This window comes from Mugil cephalus, chromosome 15 (assembly GCF_022458985.1).
Source record: "Mugil cephalus isolate CIBA_MC_2020 chromosome 15, CIBA_Mcephalus_1.1, whole genome shotgun sequence".
Lineage (NCBI taxonomy): Eukaryota > Metazoa > Chordata > Actinopteri > Mugiliformes > Mugilidae > Mugil > Mugil cephalus.
The window spans coordinates 17736375-17757401 of NC_061784.1; the positions used below are offsets into that span (position 1 = coordinate 17736375).

At 41.1% G+C, this 21027-nt stretch overlaps 1 protein-coding gene across 1 annotated transcript; it reads left to right on the plus strand.

The window, feature by feature from the left end:
• Positions 1–14710: 14710 nt before the first annotated feature.
• LOC125021386 lies at positions 14711–16276 on the plus strand. The gene is made up of 2 exons (XM_047607436.1): positions 14711–14797; positions 15522–16276. The coding sequence occupies exons 1-2, from the start codon at positions 14794–14796 to the stop codon at positions 16223–16225; spliced, it is 708 nt and encodes a 235-aa protein (XP_047463392.1). The 5' UTR covers positions 14711–14793; the 3' UTR covers positions 16226–16276.
• Positions 16277–21027: the final 4751 nt, after the last annotated feature.

Genomic DNA, 21027 nt, shown 5'->3' on the forward strand with positions numbered 1-21027 from the left:
AAATATCACTAAAACACTTTTACGCTCTCATGAGGTGGTTTTTCAGATGTATCAGTGTAGCAGTTTATCGCAAAAGTGGAATGGAAACACTTTTTTCTCATCTCACTAGACGAGAATTTAAGAGAATTATGGGATTTCACGAGATGAGACTTTATGAGAGTTACAGCTCATTCGCAAAACTCCTTTCAATGGAGACACGTACAAAGCACAATTGTTCTTTAATGAAATTTCAGAAATATTGCTTATATTTTGAAAAAAAAAAATGTAATGGAAATGCAGCTGCTGACACACAGGACCAGTTGAGCAAGAAAAGAAAAATGGTGGTATGTAGATGTAATAATAATATTTTTGTCGTTTTTATTTTAAATATTCGTGCTTGTGCACAAGAAAACAACGCACTTTTCAGATTTGTGCTTCGCTCCCATGGATTAATTAAATTCAACAATGTGTTTTTGGTTCCTGGAGCTCTTTCATCCTCAAACCTTCAATACTGGTTTTCTTCTGATAAGATCAGTGGTGAAGGAAGTATTCAGATCTCTCTTTGAGCTAAATGGCCGACGACACCCCACAAAAATATTCAAATTGAATAAAAAAGTGATGTGTCTCTGGTCTCAGTCCCTGTGGCTGACGGCGGACTCATCTGATCTCAATCTTCTCATTAAGACCATATCAAGTACTGGAGTTTGATGTTGGATTGTCCACTTTGGTGTGAGTTTAAAGTTTTCTCGTTGCTTAATCTCCAAATCCAGTTGGGCTTGCTCTGGAGGTTTCAGCAATGGCGAGGGAAAACGCACAACACTTAGCATGCGATACAGTAGTAGCACAGATTTGCCTGACTAGTAATAGAGAAGAAATAAGAAATTAGAGGATAGGGGCTTGTAGAGGACATGTGCTCAGTGTATTGTCCCCCATCAGCTTAGGCCTATAGCAGCATAAGTAAGGGATGGTTCACTCCAGCCCTGACTATAAGCTTTGTGAAACAGGAAAGTCTTGACCTTATATGTCATCTCAACCCAAATCAGACCGTTGTTCATTAATATAAATGAAAACAACCTTTTTTGCTTTGCCATGGTGATTTTTTTTTTTATTAGCTAACTACTCACTATGGGCCTGGGTCAAAATGGGATTGCGCCACTTAACTAAAATGAAACTTTCTGCATCAACAATGTAGTAACTACCCAAAATGACCGCAACCATCCACTAACTTGGAGGGGGTGGAGCTTAAGACCTATACTGCAGCCTCCAGCCACCAGGGGGCGCTCTACCTGTCTTCACTTTAGAGGAGCAGTTCGGCCGTCCACCTTTATTCAGTCTGTGGTCTGAACACAAACATTTATTGGAGGCTTACTGTTTTTTTTTTGTTTAGTTTTTTTCCCAGTCTGGCAGAGGCGTTAAATTCAAAGAACCTCTCAACCTATTACATGCACATCATGTTCATTTCCATCACTATGGTTACTCCTCTCCTCAGCTCTGACAAGCAGTCGTTGCTAGTTGACATAAAGCACATACTGTAGCTTCCAGTGCATCTGACTTCAAAGTCTGCTTCATTGTGAAATACAGAGATCAACCTGGCGCTCAGTCACTTAATAGATACTGTGCAAACTTGTTCCGTGAGGACTTGAATGAAAGAGACGTTCATTTGTGTGTTAAAGCCGCCCCACTCCTTTTCTTCCAAAAGCTCTTTTGTCTCGTCTCTGTGCTCATGACAACTTGGAAATCACTAAATCTTCACTCCGCCATCCGACAGCTCTAGCGACTTCACACGGGTCATGTTTATGTCTGTCAGTGTCACAGTATAGCGAGTGGAAGAGTCGCAGTCTGTTTCAACACGTCTGGAAGCAAAACCTGGTGGAGGAATTCCCCGTTCGTCCCGCCTATCCTGGGGAATAGTATGCTTTGTTTGATTCTGTAGAAAAAAAAAAAAAAATACCTCACATCCCCGACATAACCTTGATGGATTTGCCACCAATAGCTGTCTAGTTAGCCCCCGCTCCAAACCCCGCCTGTTAACGTGTCATGAAATGTCACCGAGTTTGCCTTCGCTGAACTGAGGCTTTTTTTCAAAGGCCCTCTGAAGAGATAAGTGTGCCCTGCCAGCCTGACTCTGGAATACAAATGCCCTTTTTAGCATAGGGAGGTGAAAGGAGGAAGATAACACAGGAAATGTGCCAGAGAGGAGAGTTTGCATGAATATGGACCTTATGGCAAGGCGAGGTGGGGAAGGAGGGGAGGCCAGAGAGCTGCTGTATGTATGCACAGATGTGATAGAAAGAAAAACGGACTGCTGCGATAAGTGAATCTGCAGAAATGTGAAATTGATTTTGGCAACTTGTTAAATAGAGTATTTCAGGCACTTTTATCAGCAAATACGTCTAGACATATTTCAGCAAACCCATAGATAATTTATCCGTGTCTGTGTTTCAGTAATGTTTTAAACATCGTAAATACATATATTAGTAAAAAATTTGTTTATGTCAAATTGATTACGGCTAAAGTAAAGTTGGAGCCAGCAGCTTGTCAGCTCAGCTTAGCAGAGAAAGTGGGGGGAAAGAGGAAGCCTGGCTATACACTGCAGCTAAATCCACCTTCAAAGTTCACCAATTAACACATATCTTTCATTCCTTTGCGCTTCTTAAGGCAAAGGTGCAGTATGACCTAAAACTTCCTGTATAAATCAAGCATAGGAAGTTTCAAATTATAGGTACCTCTAAGACCACATTTAAAGCTCACATTTTCATACAATAATAGCATAAAAACTGCAGGAAACAGCTTAACTGAGTCTGCACGGCAGCTTAAATCATCGTTAATGTTCACTTAAGAACACGTTGCATCTCAAAAGGTCAAATCTGATGTAAAAACTGGATATTTAGATGCGTTACAACAGGTTTTGTGCTTCATAGGTGCACCATAGAAGCTAACAAATAGTCTGATCTACACATTTCATAATAGTTTAAGTACAGGACAATTGAAATTTATGAGGTTAACTGAAGAATAAAACTGCAGGAAGTCCACGCCTCAAACATCCAGGTATCGGATTTAACATCCTCCTCCATCCCATCTTCCTTCCCTTGACCTGATCAAAATAAACCTCTTTGTATATACCAAGGCATGGTCTTGTTAGTGAAGCCTAATAGCATCAGTTTTTTTTTTTTTTTACTGTTACTTTTCCAATATCAATAAATCTTCCATTCACATACACTGTGTGTACATACAAACAAAACACCAAGGCAAATTCCTTGCATGTCCAAACATGATAAAATAAAATAGTCCATTCTGAATCTGAAAGATACCAATGGGCGTTGGGTCTTGATTTCCAAAAAAAGCTCAAATAACGTTATAGCAATTATAACGATAAATTAATGCACCAATCTACACCAGCGTCAATGCCATTTATGGTGGCATACTGTAAGAAATGGAGGCTAGAGAGGCATAAGACGGAGAATTATCTGCCTCGGGGTAAGACCATCAGTCAGCCCTTCAGAAGTTTAACATCATCCAGCTTTCTCAGATTTCCTCTCTCGTATGTTCACTCACCAATCTGATGCATATTAAATCGATGGTTGAATAATGAAGTCCATCTCACATAAATTAGAGAGACATGCTGAATTCCCCGCAGGTTCAATCACCATGAATATTAAAGGAAACTCACAAGGTTACAGGGAGAGACGGAGAACAGGTGAAGAAATATGAAGAATGAAGGGCAAAGGGAGAGCAGATGAAGAGGAGAGAGCTGCCAGCGAGAGGGGACAACGGTTGCTGTAAACTCATTTCTGCAGTGATGTAATCATGTTGCTCTCATCTAAAAACAGGGTTGCGATGAGCTTTAATTAAATTGCCAGTGCTGCATCACATGTCACTGCTGATAATGCAGGTTTTTTTTGTTTTTTAAACCGTGTGAATTCCTATGACAATTACATGAATTTAAGATCTGTGCCAAAGGTCCATGTAGGACAATTGAACATCTGCATCATATAGGTGGATGTATTGTAGTCCTGTAGACTTGGAGGTGTATAGATTCCCTGATTGAGACTAAAATATATTGGCATAAATCAAAATGTGTAGAATGTCAGGTTAAAAAAAATAAAGAAAAGGTATTTTATCCCTCGGAGACTTCAGTGTTCCTGGGAAAAACACCAACATTTCAAACATCTTTCCCTTCTCATGTGAGATCAGACAACCACCAAACAAGTCAACAACACTGACAATTAGAGCTCATCCAAACACAGTGAAGCCAAAGTACTGTTGTTTTCTTGCAGACTGCAGACTGTAGAAGAAATGGATGCCATAACAATTCTTCAAGAGTGAAGTGAATTCTATACCCTTTGGTGTCTGACTGCAGTAGGTAATATATACAGTGGGGGAAATAAGTATTTGATCCCCTGCTGAATTTGTAAGTTTGCCCACTTCCATAGAAATGTTCAGACTCTGGTTTTTATGGTTGTTTACTGGTTATGGGTATGGACAGAATATCAGTCGAAAATGCATAAAAAACACACAATCTAAAAGTTATAAATTGTTATGTATTTTATTAAGGGAAATAAGTATTTGATCCCCAACAATTCACTTAGAATTCAGGCTCCTACAGATTGGCTGGTGCGCATGTGGCACGGAGCTGTGCTCAGTCAACTAATTACCAATACTCCTGATCTTAACTCGTCATGTATATAAAGCACACCTGCTCTAAGAATCAGTTTCTTACATTCCAACTTCTACAGCACCATGGGCAAGACCAAAGAGCTGTCAAAAGATGTCAGGGACAAGATTGTAGACCTGCACAAGGCTGGTATAGGTTACAAAACCATCAGCAAAAGGCTTGGTGAGAAGGTGACAACTATTGGTGCCATTATTCGCAAGTGGAAGACCCATAAAAGGACCATCAACTGTCCTCGGTCTGGAGCTCCCCGCAAAATCTCGCCTCATGGAGTGAGGATGATGATGAGAAAGGTGAGGGAGCAGCCTAAAACAACACGGCAGGAGCTTGTTAATGATCTGGAAGCAGTTGGGACCTCCGTCACCAAGAAAACAGTTGGCAACACACTGCGCCGTTATGGATTGAACTCTTGCAGTGCCCGCAAGGTCCCCCTGCTCAAGAAGGCACATGTACAGGCCCGCCTTAAGTTTGCCAGTGAACATCTAAATGACTCAGAGAAGGCTTGGGAGAAAGTGCTGTGGTCTGACGAAACCAAAGTTGAGCTATTTGGCATTAACTCGACCCGCCTTGTTTGGAGGATAAAAAAACGTGAGTATGACCCAAAGAACACCATACCCACGGTTAAGCATGGAGGTGGAAACATCATGTTTTGGGGCTGTTTTTCAGCAAAGGGTACAGGGCAATTTCACCGCATTATGGGGCCAATGAATGCAGCCATGTACTGTAACATCTTGGACAAAAACCTTCTTTCCTCAGCAAGAACACTGAAGATGCCTCGTGGGTGGGTTTTCCAACATGACAATGACCAAAACATACTGCCAGGACAACAAAGGAGTGGCTCAAGAAGAAGCATATTAAGGTCATGGAGTGGCCTAGTCAGTCTCCAGACCTTAACCCGATCGAAAACCTGTGGAGGGAGCTGAAGCTCCGAGTTTCCAAGAGGCAGCCAAGAAACTTGAAGGATTTAGAGACTGTCTGTAAAGATGAATGGGCCAAAATCCCTCCTGCGCTGTGTGCAAACCTGGTGACCAACTACAAGAAACGTCTCATCGCTGTGCTTGCCAACAAAGGTTTCTCTACAAAGTACTGACTTGTGTTGTGCTTGGGGATCAAATACTTATTTCCCTTAATAAAATACATAACAATTTATAACTTTTAGATTGTGTGTTTTTTATGCATTTTCGATTGATATTCTGTCTATACCCATAACCAGTAAACAACCATAAAAACCAGAGTCTGATCATTTCTATGGAAGTGGGCAAACTTACAAATTCAGCAGGGGATCAAATACTTATTTCCCCCACTGTATATATTGCTGATGTATTTTTATGTGTAACCCTGGGATAGACTGGTGACCTGTCCAGCTCTTAAAGAGGGGAGGGTTGGGTTTTAAACAGGCACATCTTTGGGCATTACCCATCAGAAACCAGCCATGGATAGTGTTGTCAATAACCAGATACTTACCTTTTGTTTTAAAGAGACCGTTTGAGTCCAATCAATCGTACTCTAACGACCCGCTGTCAGTCAGGGACTCCATTCTCAAGGTGTGAAAGAGGATTGAAACTTCTTGGGGACACGTGTTGCTGATTGATGACAGTATTGTGCCCTTGGATCTGAGGATCTGAGGCAAAACACATTTAGAAGCCCAGTCAAACTGAACACTGACCAGCAGGCTAGCAGTCAGCTGCCAACTAGCAACCAACAAGAAGACACCAGCTAACTAGCCTAGCCAACAGCAGTAAGCTGCACATCATTGGGGTTTTCAAGTGGGCACCTCCCTTCACGGGCATTTTTGTTAAGTTAGGCCCACAACACCTCAAAAAGGCTCAACAGTAAGCTCCAGTGTCCTGGAGTCACCTTCCTCCATGCTGCCACCACACAACCACTTGACTTTCACCCACTGAGAGATTAGCTCAGCCTTTTTTACTGCTATTTACCAAAATACACCACTGTGACGATCAGGTGTCCGTGCTACCTCTCTCCCCAGAAGAAAAGGGGTGGGATGAGGGTACGGACCCTAGTTTGGGTAGTGGATGGAGATAGAGGATACAGGACTGAACCACGACTTGCACATCCAAACACAAAACCAAGCTACCAAACCAAAGATCAAAAAAAAAAAAAAAAACTCAGACCGAACCATGTAACAACTACTAAGGGGTCTGTGACTGGTGTTTACACTGGAGTTCTCAGCTCAATTGTTGTTTGTTCACTTACTGATTGGTTTGTTTGTCCACCTCCACCTGACAAAGGTATCTAGTAATGACAGCAGCTGAAAAGCGTATCCAACACACATACCTACAAGTGCAGCCATTTTACTCGGGATTTTGACAGTTTCTCCCTTCACCTGTCCAGAGAGCTCTTCCAAAACCATTTTCCAGAATGAGTTAAACCCCCTCGTGCAACCAAAGAGCCGAATTCAAACCCTTTCATTTTGTCCGACTGCAGGCTTTCTTGTGCTTTGAGAATCCACTTCTTTCTTGAGTGAGTGGACAGGTGGATTGGCACTAAATAACCTAAAGATCAAGGGGATATCGGAGTCATTTATGAGATCTGTGACTGCAGTGAAACTTCAGTTTTAGCTTTTGGTTCTGAGAATATTATGTGAAGTGTGTAAATAGGATTTAATGGGTTGGAAGTGGAGCTTTGTTAGTGTGTGGTGCACTTTGATCCAAGCAGGGATGCACATTTTGGACTTTTGACTGATTATGATAGCATTAAATTAAACTGACTGAGCGAAGGCTTTAAACCATGAGATAAAACAACTACTTAGCTACAACACGTTTGCCTTCATTCAACATATTCTTTCAATGGGCCTCATGCTTCACTCTGAACACGGGAAAAACAGGCATCAACAATCGATCACTGTCTCGCCCATTCGCCACAGACTGACAAAATAATAAGAAATAAAATTGAGGTTCCAAACATAACCTGTGAAAGTGCACTATAAAATAGGTAAGTAAAAGGTTGTAAACAAAGAATAACAAAAATAAAACGATTTTATCTATAACTGTGGTTGTTGTTGTTGTTGAAGGCCAAAGCAATTGAACACAGAACAGATAATCATCATTTTTAACCTTGGACATAGGTTTTTTATTTATTTATTTAACCTTTTTTTTTAAAATCTTTTTCTCTATGAAACCGTTAAAAATCAACTGCCTTGAATTTGTTGTTTTCTTTATTTTGTTTTATTACATGTTTGAAATAAACCTTTCATTCAATTTATTATTTTTAGCTGTAAGATCCTTGATCTTTTTATTCTAACCATGACACAAGGAAGTTTAGTGATGGACCTTATTCAAAGGGAAGGGAAGCTGAGGGATAAAAAAAAGGTGTCGAGAGGATGGGATGACATTAGTAAGATGTGTTTTTGACTGTTATTGTCTTGTTTGTTTTTAACTATTGACAGAATCCATATGAAAATTTGACCAAACATGTAGCCACCTCTATGTCATTTCTAAGCTGCTGCTGTGCAAAATCCACAAATAACATCTCAACATACATGAGTTAAAACAAAATAAGGTGGAAGTTAAACCGCAAGTTTGATTAGGAGAAATCCAAAGAGTGACAGTACAAGTATAGAGCTGATTTCAAGACTTTTTTTTCTTTCTGTGGTGATGGAGCAGCCGATGTAGAAAGCGAGCGGTTCGTGGAGACCTCTAATGAAGACTCCCAGGACGACCAGGAAGAGGTGAGGATGAGAAGGAGGAGGGTTGCACAGCAGACGGCTTGACGGATTTACAATGAATTTAAAGTATGGGGGAACAAGCACTGATTGGCTCAGGAAACGCTGGCAAATAGATAATTGGACAAGAGTGTGACACCGAGGAGGAACAGGTCACTAAAGTGGTCTGAAAAGTCGTTAACTCCAGCGACAACGTCATGTCGGCAGCTGTGCACATGTGTTCTGCATTTATTTCTTTTAAACCACAGTTGTCTTCATAATAATAGCCTAAGATGCGGCATCCGACGACACTGAAATGTCGAGACCTGTAAACGACATAGGCATGGGCACCCTTGGACCTTGAGCTTGGCTCATTTCTACCCTTTGACCTTTCTGACAGTCTGGGTCTGTGTGAGAGAACCATGTATGTTCCCGAATAAGTAACTAAGCATATAAACATAAATACTTAATGTACGTAATCGGGGAAAAAAAAAAAAGTTTATGCAAGTTTTTTTATGTGCACATTTCATTATTCAAATCAGTGCATTATACAGAATCATCTCTTGTGGTGCACTGGAGTAAAAATTTTCAACTAGTTGCTAAGAGCTTGCAGCTTTACAGTGTAATTTTGCTTGACTTTCCTCAGGCCAACGGTTAAATTGGTTCTCAAGGTAACACCCTAAGAATCAGAAGGTGTTTCTTAGCGTCAACCATTGCTCGACTCCCACCTGCACACCTGCTCCCAGTCACTTAATCAGCTGCCCTGCTCATAAATTTGACACTTTCGCTCAGTGCCCTGCAAGGCTGGCCTGCCAAAACGAAGTGGATGGGAAGCAAAGTCCAGGCTTTAGCTTAGCTTAGCGTTTTCAATCTCATTTGAACTGTTATTTTACAAAGAATCTTGCTGCATTCACCCTCCACTATGTTGTAGTGAGGTGTTGGCTTTTTGTGTTGGGGAGGAAAAGTAAAAGCCATTACATCTGGCATCCGAACAAGTGTATGTACACGGCGGGATGTAAATGCGGCGTTACAAAAAGAGGAACCAGATGAGTCATCTGCTGATGATTGCCTCTCCGTCTCTTCTGATGTCTAATTGGATAATAGGACGGCTCCATGCTCACTTCTCCATCTGGCGTTCCCACACACCCATGTCTTAAAGCCCCCGTCTCTTTACACGATGTTCACACTTAGCAAACACGCAGCTGGGCCACAAGTGACTCAGTCTCACTTTTGTGGCAGCAGACTGTCAGTCACACATGAGTGACAGGATAGGCTAATGCCGAGGAGGATGGACGTTCGAAGAGATGACTCAGGTTTTAAGTTGTAGGAACTCTAAGTGCCAATCTTCCTGAAAGGACGATAGCACACTCACTAACTTCTCATCAGCATCGCCGAACCTGGTTTTTGTCCGGGTATCCAGCATTTCTGTTTATTTATCGTATTTCCTCTAATAGTTGGGTGTCTTATAATGGCTGGGGGCACTTCAAGAGGAAGGTTTTAAAACATGCAGAGCAAAATACGGCAGAGGAAGCTGTGAAATGCTTTAATATTGACCCGCGAAGAATAAGGTGTTCTGACTATTCAGCCATTTAAGTTGCGACTGATACTGGTGTAATTTATCCGTGCGTAAGTGCTGTTGTGTATATATAGTAGCTGCTAAAGTGAAAAAAAAAGTAGCAGAGTAAATGGTGGGAAAAGTTTGAGCCAATATACCGGGTATGAAACAAAGGAAATTAGAAATAAAGGCCCCTCTCTAATGAAACCCTGTCTCCAATAATGGCCGGGTGTTCTTGGCGACTGAGTAAATAAAGGCCCCGACCTCTATTAGAGGAAATACGGTACTTAAACTAAAGCACTTTTCTTGATTTGCATTTTTTATCACAACACAGCGCAGACAACTATTTAATTTTAGCTGCAACTGTGTCCTCAGACCCCGTCCAGTGTCTAAATGTAAATCACCGTCATAAGGTAGCTAATGTGGGATAGATTAGAAACATCACCGCAAGTGATTCGCGCCCAATAATCCCAGTCGCTGAGGTTCAGCGCCGCTATACGACAAACAGGTGCCCCTGCCAGAATTGCACGGCTCCGTTTTCTGACTTCAACGAAAATCAAATCATTATAATAAAATAGGGTTGCACAATTTTCAGGCCATTGTTTTCCTAATTACAGGTTTTAATTTAATATAATAGAAAATCTCTAGCTGCGTGCCCCTCGCCACAATGGAGTAATCCATCCACCCACCAGCTCATTCAAGGCTCTGACAGAAAGCCGCGGTTCCCGGCCCACCAGCCAGTGGAGAATCGATTGGCTCTGGCTGGGGAGAAAAAAAGAAGATCATGCTGACGGATTTGCGAAAGGCAACTCCACACACAGACAGGAACACATTTGCGTTGCTATGGCACATTGTCAGAAATACAGACACGCTCGCAAGAATGCAGCTGGGATACGTGCCCGCAGACACCGAAACCGAGGTAACCTGTGGTATTTGTAGCTCAGGTTATTTCGACGGATAAACCGCTAAATAAAATTTTTTCTTCATCTGCAAACCTTTTGTCATGCAAAAGAAAAAAAGAATTTATTATTCAGCCATGGTGATTTAAATTAACACTTAACAAAAGTGCAATTGGTGTGTTTCTCCTGTCTGACTCACTGGTTGTGGTTGTATTACATCCAAAATGCACATTTAGACCTCCTTCATTTTAATGATTATAAATCACTTCTTCATAGCATTTTAAACCTCTTAAAGTGAGTTGATTATTTCATCAATACTTGAAACAACTCTCCCCCCCCAATTAGCGCAGCCCCTTGTAAGCATAACCTGTGCACTGTTGTTTCTCTGTCGCTCTCTAATTTAAGTTTCCAATTTAAAGTTTCTTTCGCGTGCTTCAAGCTAACGCTGAAACTATGCTGGAGTTGGAGCTAATACATCTTAAGCAAAAGTCACATTCGCTGACATCACCGCAAGAGAAAAGAGGGAAGACGTTGAGAGTAGACGTTGTGTGGGATCCCCGAGGAATGGTCTGTGCTTGTCTGGCCGCAGAGAGACGTGCGGTGGGAAACACATTTCAGACCAATCACAGTCGTCGCGGTCTGCATTACCGCAGTGTTCGGTTACATTGTTGGGGACGTGCACTACAGGGTCCAACCGAGGCACAGTCAGTTAGCTTCCAACCTCACCCAATAAAACCGATTGGTTGTAGCAGCTGCTAAGGAGCTCTGACAGGGGCAATTGGCTGCGACCATGGGAGGGTTATCAGCTAATGCAGCTCACCTCGTCTCGCTCCACTGCACTAGACGAAGTGGTGGCAGTCAGCCAGTCCTCCTCTCTCTTAACTACTCATGTGTGGTCTCCCCTCCTTCCTTCAGCCTTGAGGTGGGTCGTGACAGTTCAAATGTGATGCAAGGAAATGCAAAGTCAAATCTGGCAGTGGGTGACTAAGGGGTTTTAAAACCATCTTAATTGCCCCCGTGAGCTTTGTGCCACAGCCACAGCTACTGACACTATTGAAGGACTTTAATGCAATAAATTCATGTTGCTTCCTCAACATCTCTTTAGCAGCAAAGAGAGGCCAGTGTAGGCACAGACATATATATACATCTTGGTACAGTGCCAGCAGAGGCAGCGGTGCATGTAAATTAACGAAGGAAAGAGGTACGCTGCAATTATAAAGAAGAATTATGCACTGAATTTTGGACCGATTTCCAAACGTTTTGATTAGTTAAAATGTTGATTTTACTACCTAAATACAATTGGCACCTTCCTAAAATATTTTTAACGTCATAGATTTATTCACAGTAAGCACCCTAACCCTAACAACGGCCTTTTATACGGGGGAAAAAACAAACCTTAGACTGTAATTGATCGGCTAGAATACAGCATTTAATTGGCCTAATAATAATTCATGGTGGAATTATTTTTGTTGTAGACAATATCTCTGGTTACTTTTCTCACATTTTTAGGTTTTCCCAAAGACAGTATTTGTACTGGCAGTATTTTTGCAGAGACAGTAAGACCCAGAATTCCTCTATAAACATAAGCCAGCGGCACTCGGTACAAAGATGACTGCTGTGTAAGCGGCGTCTACGAATATATGTCTATGGGTGAAGGTACCAGATTGGCTCGGGGAGTATCCAGCACTTCCAGATGACGCAAACTGTGCGTTCGGCTCTCTTCGGCTTGGGCTGAGAGATCGGCTCGTGGTTAGACGACGCAAGTTTAATTCATTTTTCACAATATGTTTGGAAGAGATCGATAAAGTCTTTAATTTTCCACAGAAGGCAAAAATGACGCAATATTCATAAAAAATAATAGAATAATGACAATATTCGAGTCAATCCATTCACAAGGCCAAAAAGTTTACCCAAAATATGGAAAAAATAACAGCTTTTTACAGTTTAACCAAAGAATAAAAGGACTCAACAAAACCACTAAGTTGCTCTGCTTCGACAACAACTGCTAATCGCTAAAACTGCTAACCTCTGCTTCTTCCTGTCGTCCAACCAATTATAAAACGCGTCATCACCATCCCTAAAAACTAATTGACATCATCTTGAAGCGCTGGATGTTCCCCGAGCCAATCTGGTACCTTCACCGGCAGTGACATTTCCCCGGGTCAGTTCCTAGGCTTCCTTTTTATTTGTAACATGACAGCGAGATGGAGGTGGATGATACATTAATACAGTGTTTAATTCTTTGATCTGCGTCAGCTTGATGTTTGTGATTCCATGTTAATGGCACAACTCTCTCAGACGACATTTAATTTGGCGTTATCAGAGTCAATAACAGGAACACAGCTGTGCTGTCTCATCAGCCATTCCGAGGGAGAAGAAGGAAGGCGAGCTGGGACCCTAACAAATCAGCTGCAAATGACAAGACTGATTTGATTTTTCATTTTTTGGCATGGGAGAGGAGCACATTTTCAGGCTGAAATGGGAATGGGTACATTAATTCATTAGCATGAAATATAACTTAGGTGGAATTTGGAGTTGTTATCATTGCTCTGGGGAAAGGCAGCGTTGTGCGGGGGACGGCAACTTAGATGAAAACCCCGGCCAAGGTTGTGCAAATTGAGTAAAAGCACACCCTGACTGACACACACGATAGATAGCTGTTGTAGCTGGCGGTTTGCCAAGAGAGCCATACCCTACAGTCTTCTAGTGCACGGCTTTTAAATATAGAAGACCATATGTCCAGAGCAAAAGGAAAAAGAGAAGAGCGGTGCCAGTAACAGTAATGAGACGTGCAACAAACAGCGCCGGAGTATAGTTCTGTCATTTTATTATCTAAATGCATTTTTTATTTCGTTGTGTTTTATTCATTGTATTGCTTGAAATATATTTACTGTCGGTTATTGCGTACGAAATTTCTTTAATGTCTGTCAGCCGAGACACAGAGTCGTCCTGAATAGTTGTCGTCTCTGATCTCTATGAGGCTCCAAGGCCATAAATGTAAACTTTATGGCAACACTAGTGGAAATGCTGTCTCCAAAGTTGGCAGACTGCGTCGTCGGGGTACTATAAATGGCTCCACCAACTTTTATGTGAATCCACAAAAGTCAGAAGATCACAGAAGTTGTTAGTTTGGATCTGTGGTGCATGTTAATGGATTGGCAGGGATGTTGGTATTCAGATATACAAAGAGTTGCTGTGGTGGCAGCACTTTTTCATCTGCATGACATTAAAAGGAAATGATAAAATTTATTAACGCATGCACCCGATTACAAGCCACTGAGTAGACAAATCAATTAAAGGAAGGTAAACAGGCTTTTAACTTTGATTCTGTTCCAGCAACATGAGAAATACCTTATACATATACAGTAAATAATAAATTATTTTGACCTCTTACATGAATATAACAGGTTCATTTCTTACTCCAAGAACAATTAATGAGGGGTGGTTGAGTATAGTTATAAATATGTATCCCTTCAAGCGTTAACGCCAAGCAAATCTTGGGCAGCGCTCGTCATCTCAGCATTTTAATTGATTCGTAATGAATCATTTAGCAACACTGAAGCCTGTAGAAGTGTAGATGGTGATTCTCGGTGGAATATGATGATACTGAATTCACAGTTTTGTGAGTTTAAAATGTCTTTAGACAAATGGAATAAAGTTTGTCTATTTAATTTTTAATTAATACAGATGCATTTAGTTCCTTTGAACCATTCGCGGTAACTCTTTCGTAGTTGTTTTTGATTTATTCAAGCAGAGAAAAACATTTGGTTTGTACATTCCTTGTTGTACATTGACCCTAAAACCTTTCTACCTGTAATTCACCTGGTACAATTGGTTTTCTGAATAATCCCTGTACCTTTCTAAGATGCTTTTATTCTCCTTTGCTTTGGTTGACATGGAATGTTTCCAGTGTCATAGTTTGAACGGTTTTGCCAAGGCAACCACTTTGTTTACATTTGGTTTCCACCCTGTTACCTTCACTGGTGTTCGATTCAGTGACACATTTTCACCAGGTGACACAGCAAAAATGGGTAAGCAGTAGATCATTAATTTCTCTGTAAATCTCATTTCAGTACTGTTCATTCCATTTAATGGGAATCCATTGAATTTTTATTTATAATCTTCATTTTATGTTCTTTCAAATGTCTGTTTATTGTGTCTGTATCAGTGTTTTTCGGTTTTACATCATCCATTTTTTTTGTTTTACATTATATTGTTTCCCAGAACTGACTGTGATCCAACCCTTTATCTTTATTTTAACAAGGCTAAAATTGTAAACCATTGTAGAATCTCAATGAGCCTTTGCAGAAGGATTGCAGAGCATGTGAATGAAATGCTAACAGAAGCGTGCTATATACAGTAGGCTATATACCAACCTCTGCAGGGACATTTTCTCATTTAAAAACAACACACAAACAGGATGTATTGGTTGTGACATATTGATCACATTTCTGACATCTGTGGGGGTGTTAGCATGGTTAAAGAGAACGGAGGAATAAAGTAGTAATTTCTTTGGAGGCTACAGAACGGGTTGTCAACAAACCACAGTGTTAGCGGTTTGATTGACACTACATAGACTACTGGCTGAAGGGTCCTTGAGCAAGACACTGAGTTATGTGTTGTGTGGATGCGTCATTGTGACTGTAAAGCACTTTAAGAACCAATAGGTAAAAAATATGACTATTTATTTATTAATTGAGTGTCTTATCGTTGAAAATGGAGGCTAACATCTGTTCATGTGCTCTCACTCCTCAGCTCCATCTCAAAAGTATTTGCTATGTCTGATGCCGGCAGAATGGGAGAATCTGACCGTCCATCGTAATGTGATGTTTCCACCAAAAGGCAGTATTGGGGTTTACAGGAAGCACAAGAAACAAGAAAAACTTGTTTGTCAAGGCTACATTTGTCCGACTGATCCTGAAAAAATGCATATGTCCGCCCTGCAGCCACCGCTAGTACTGCCGAGACGCCATAGGTTGGGGTACAAGTACGCAAAACTAACAGAGAGGATCAGAGTCGAGGAGGGTGCTGACATTTTGTCAAAAATCTTAAAGAGTCAGAGGAACAGAGTTGATTCTGCATCAAGTAGTAAACCAGTAGAAGATGATATCCCAGCAGAGTCAACCACCACCATCACCGCCTCCGCCATCGTGCCAGAATCTGGAGATATACCCATTGAAACCAACCTGCAGCCATATCCAGATGTAGATATTGCACAGGCAGTTTGTGCAGGGCCCAGTGGAAGTGTGAATAAACCGGATCATCTAAATATGTCCGTGCAGAGGAGCGTGAATATGGATTATCCACCTTCTTCAGACATCCAGGACAGAAGAGAGCACATACCGCCAGCACATGATGAAGGATGGACAAAAGATTTCATTCGTTGCATGGAAACTTGGACAAACGCAGAGGACATGGACGTATTCGATTTTGAGACTTTTGATTATTCTGGCCAATAGACCAACAGCCCTCCTTAAATGGGGTCTGTGAAATAAATGTTTTGACCGGCAGTCGAATAATTTTTTTCCTGAATTGAATCGGAAATTCAATGTTCAATGAACAACACAACCAACAAAACTGAGTGATAGAAATCAAATTAACTTTTAATTAATTTGATGTTTTGTAGCTAAATCTGGCATATTTATACAAAAACATGTATTTGTACGTAAGTGTTCATTGATTTGCACTGTCCTCACCAGACATACAAATAAATAATAAAAAATAAATGACTAAAATTTAGAGAGTTGCAGCAATGATGAAGTGACGATGAAGTGAAAAACAGCCTTTGGAGTATCAATCAGGGTATCAAATTGAGCTAATGTCCAATTTTGGACCTTGAGCCGACAACCAGTAGGACAGTTTGATAAAGACGGTATTCACATAACGTCACAGCCAGCGAAGTCTCCATGGTTACGGCCGCTCAGTGGGAAAAAGTTAAAGCTGAACATGGAGATAAGCAGTTTGAAACATAGGCTTCAATAGCATCTAAATTGTAATTTTTTTTTTTTTTTAACGGCATAGATCTGTTGTGCGATTGACTGAACCAACAGAATTGAAAAGCAGTCACAGATATATTTCTACAGAGGTCTCCGACTGCCAAGTAAAGAAGTAAATTACGAAGAAACAACTGAAATCAAGGTACATAAACCTGGTGTTGTGGTTCACATTTGGTGTCAGGTAATATTCATTTATGCTGTATTATTTTTTTATTTTTTTTGCTGAAGTTATATCTTAAGTTACTTTGTGGATGTTGTTGTTTTGGTGTAGTTAAGGCCAACAATAAATAACAATAAAACTATAAATGTAATATTTGTAATCACTTCTCGTCATCCTTTTAAGCTTTTAAGCTCTTAGCGTTAGCATCTTTTATTAAGCTACATTTATAATAACTAAATGAACTAAAACTAACTTAAACTAACTGAAACTGAGGCTTTTCCAGATTCATATTAGTTCGTATGCATCATTGTTGACTCCAATTCTCCTTAATTTGATCTGATAATCCACATTTTTCCCAGTCTCATATTTACTGCTACATTTCACCATGTTTTTGCTACTCAGGGATGTGTGGCCCCAGGTGGCAGTGACTTCAGTTCATTCCCTCTATAGTTTATTGTAGTTCCCCAAATGTTTCCTACAAGGACCCACCGTCCATGACTTTGGTTCCACACTGCATGGGGTGATCCCAGATGCAGTGATGGTCAACTGTATTAATTTTTCTGATGAAGAGTAATGATGGTAAGAACAGCAAGCTCTGTTCATACACTAGTGGCATTTTTATGTTGTACCTGAAAATACAAGAGGGTTCCCTCGGCAACCGAAACCTGGAACGTCCATTAGCTACAAAGCAATGTGCAATGTGCGAATCGTCTTATGTGTGCATGAGGCTTTAGACTCGGACCAGTAGGTTGGGTTCACTTCCAACTCTTTAGTAAGGTCCCAGTCGCTTCCTTAAGCGCCTTTAGGAAACGTCCCTGTCCCTGTTTCTGTGGAAAACACTGTTAAGCGTTATTATCTCACATAACCAAAATGCATCCTTTTTTTTTTTTTTTTTTTATAATCTCTTGATGCGCATGACTCCTGTCCAAACCGGTTGAATTGATTTTTGTTCACGCTTGCTGAATCAGGGGGACGGAGATTAAATTCCTCTCACGCACCAAGAACTATTTCACTCGTGAGGCCAAAACCGTGACTGCAATCAGCCTAAAGGTCATGTAACGAGTCTCTCGGCCTAGCGATGCCTTCGGGGACAAACATCTCTGCGTTTGTTGCGACTGAACATTTTATTTTTTTCCTTCTCTGCAGAAGATGTTGTTTTTCTATTTTGTCTTTGCCTCTGGGAGTTAATTCAGTCAAATTATTTTCCACAGAATCCTTGTCAGTCAAACGGCGTGTCAAGTTTGGAGGAACTGACGGGAGATTTCTGCTTCTTTCTGGCGCTTTATCTGATGCCGCTGTTGTCGGAGTCAGTCGGTGGAAAGGTTTTCTATTCCAAGGTGAAAGATAATAACTTACTGAGTGGAAAACTGAATTGGAGGCATTCACATATGCTTAGTCATGGCTTCCACTCCCTCCAGTGCTCACAGGTGAAGTGTGCTGTACACAAGCACAAGCAACTTTGTCATTACCGACTATTATCTTATGCTCCTAACAAAATCAGCCTCCCGACCTGTTTCTGAACACAAAGTTAATTTCTTCTGCACTGAATCAAGCTGTCGGCAGTTTCTATGATTTTATTCCACTCTAATTGCCCAACTGTAATATTAATAAGTTTCCTTATCTGTGCTATAATCCTTGCAGGGAAGAATACCAAGGAATTACAAATACCGGAAACAAACATGCTCTCTCTAAATAAATGACTTTATAATCCATCAGAGGAATACAAATGTCATTTCACAGGACAGACAGAAGACAAGAATAGCGCTTGGATTTATTTCTGGAGCAGTCAAGCCTCAGACATTAAATCCAAATCTAGTCATAACTGTTATGTAAAGCCTTTGCAATAGATTGGCATAAATGGCTGTTTACTGTTGACCCGAACCCTGCAGAGCTTCACTGAGGACGTGCAGTAGCATTGCAATCATGGTGCAGAAATGCCACCTGTGCTTTTATGTGGTGCACGTTAACCTCATAACAAGCAAATCTAGTTTTCTAAAATCACCAGCATCAAATGTCCAAAGATGCTGGTTAAATTTATATGAAACGATCACACATCTGCCATTGCTGGACAAAAAAAAAACAAACACAGAAGCTTTGCTTTGAATCCGAATTGTTGTCTGTTCATTCCCGAAGGAGAAAGTGGGGCTCAAGTGCAAGAATATACACTAGTTATCAAAGCGGAAGACGGTGGCGCACCAAAACCAGCTTGTGTTTGAATAATTCTCTCAGTGCAGTCGTCACATAAATGTTAATGAAGACCTGATAGTGTCAGAGAGTGAGGAAATTACTTTAACAACTGTAAAGGTACTTTAGGACGTTCTGCAATTATGTTTGGCCGCCGTCTCAGTTTAGCTGTTCCTAATGTTTGTAATTAGCTTAAAAATACAAAGTGAGGCTGATGGAAATGCGCTGCGCAAATATCTCGGATGTAAAAATCATTAAAGCTGCCACAGTTCATGTTGAGTGGGACGTCAACATCTGGACTAGATTTCCTGGCTCTGCAGTAATTGTTGGGACATTTAATTATGGTGCTATCTTCAACTGGCTCCCTGTCAAATCCAGAATAGAGTTTAAAACCCTCCCCCTTCCATGTAAGGCCCTCGAAGACTGCACCATATCACCAAAATAGATGTCTTTGCTCCAAAAGTGCAGGCTTACTTGTGGTTCCTAGAGGTTTAGAAAGTAGAAGGGAGGTAGATCCTTCAGATATCAGGCTCTTCCCTATGAGCAGCCAGCTCCCAGTTTGGGTTTGGGAGGCAGACTCCCTGAGACCTTGCTTAGGCCAAAGGTTTAGTCCGTAGACTGTATAAATATGGACAACGTCTTGCGACTTCCTTGCATTGGCCATTCATTTAATCAGTACTACGCTCTGCTCTACCTCCATCAGTTACAAGGACATGTATTATATGGATTATAGTCTTAAACTGTACTTAGTTTTAAATTTTTTTTTTACAATAATTACAATAAAGCGGGACCGCTTTATGGAGTAGTAGCCATTATGTCACATCCTATTTCTATAGCAACTAAAACTGAACTTATCCAAAAAATTGACATTCATCAATGTTATTTACCTCAAATGACTGAAACCATGCTTGAAATATTGATATTTTAGTGTTAGTTCGGCCCAAGTCCCATCCACTAACATGGAGGAGGTGGAGCTTATGACCTATACTGCAGCCAGACACCAGGGGGAGCTCTTCTTGCTTTGGTTTCACTTTAAAGGAGCATTTCTGCTGAACTTCCCATGATTGTTAGAGCTAGAAAGACCAAAAGCAGTGAATTATGTCCTATTTTATTTCCATCCTGTCATATTTCATTTTTAGTTGTTCTCAGCGTGAAACGGCACTTCTCAAAATATATTAACACGAAGCAAGCATTAACTAAAGCGCGCTATTTCACACCATTTGCAGCGAGTGTTGTAACTTCTGCAATTTCTCTGACGTCTCTTCAGCTCCCACGGAGAGTTTAACTGTGAATGTTGCGGGATCAAGGCCAAACTTTGGATTACTCTCACTCACGCTGAAGGAAGGAAGCTTTTGACCTCCCAGCTCGAAATCCGTTAAAGGATGAGAGAGTTCTTAGCAAAGGCCCAGCTGGCATGTTCATACAGTGTGGCCAAAATAGCCGGGTGCACATTTATGCATATTGTTATTTTATATGCGTGAGATGCGTGTGTGTGTGAGTCGCAAAGCAGTGATTAAAAGTGCATTTATGTGTTAATTCTGTGCAATAGAAAATACGTCGCACTCTGTATTAAGATTGTATTTTTGTCATTAGCTGCTCATATTTTCTTTTATTGGTCAGACAGTTGTCCACTTCACACTGTTCGCCTGTGGCCACGCGTCTCCTCCTCTCGATTATTCACCACCAACGCTGCCACATCAGACAGCATATTTCTGTCTGCGCTTCTTCCACCAGCCTGTGTTTGGTCAAGACGGGACCCCCTCCCCGCTGACATCCGAGCCCACTCTGCGAGGGGCTTGTCATCCTCGACAGCTCTGCGTGGAGAAATGTCGCTGGAGGATATTAGTATGCCGTGTCAGCGTGATAGCTTTCAGTTCCCCAATGAGTCATCCACTGCTGAATGTGCAGAGGGATTTTTGAT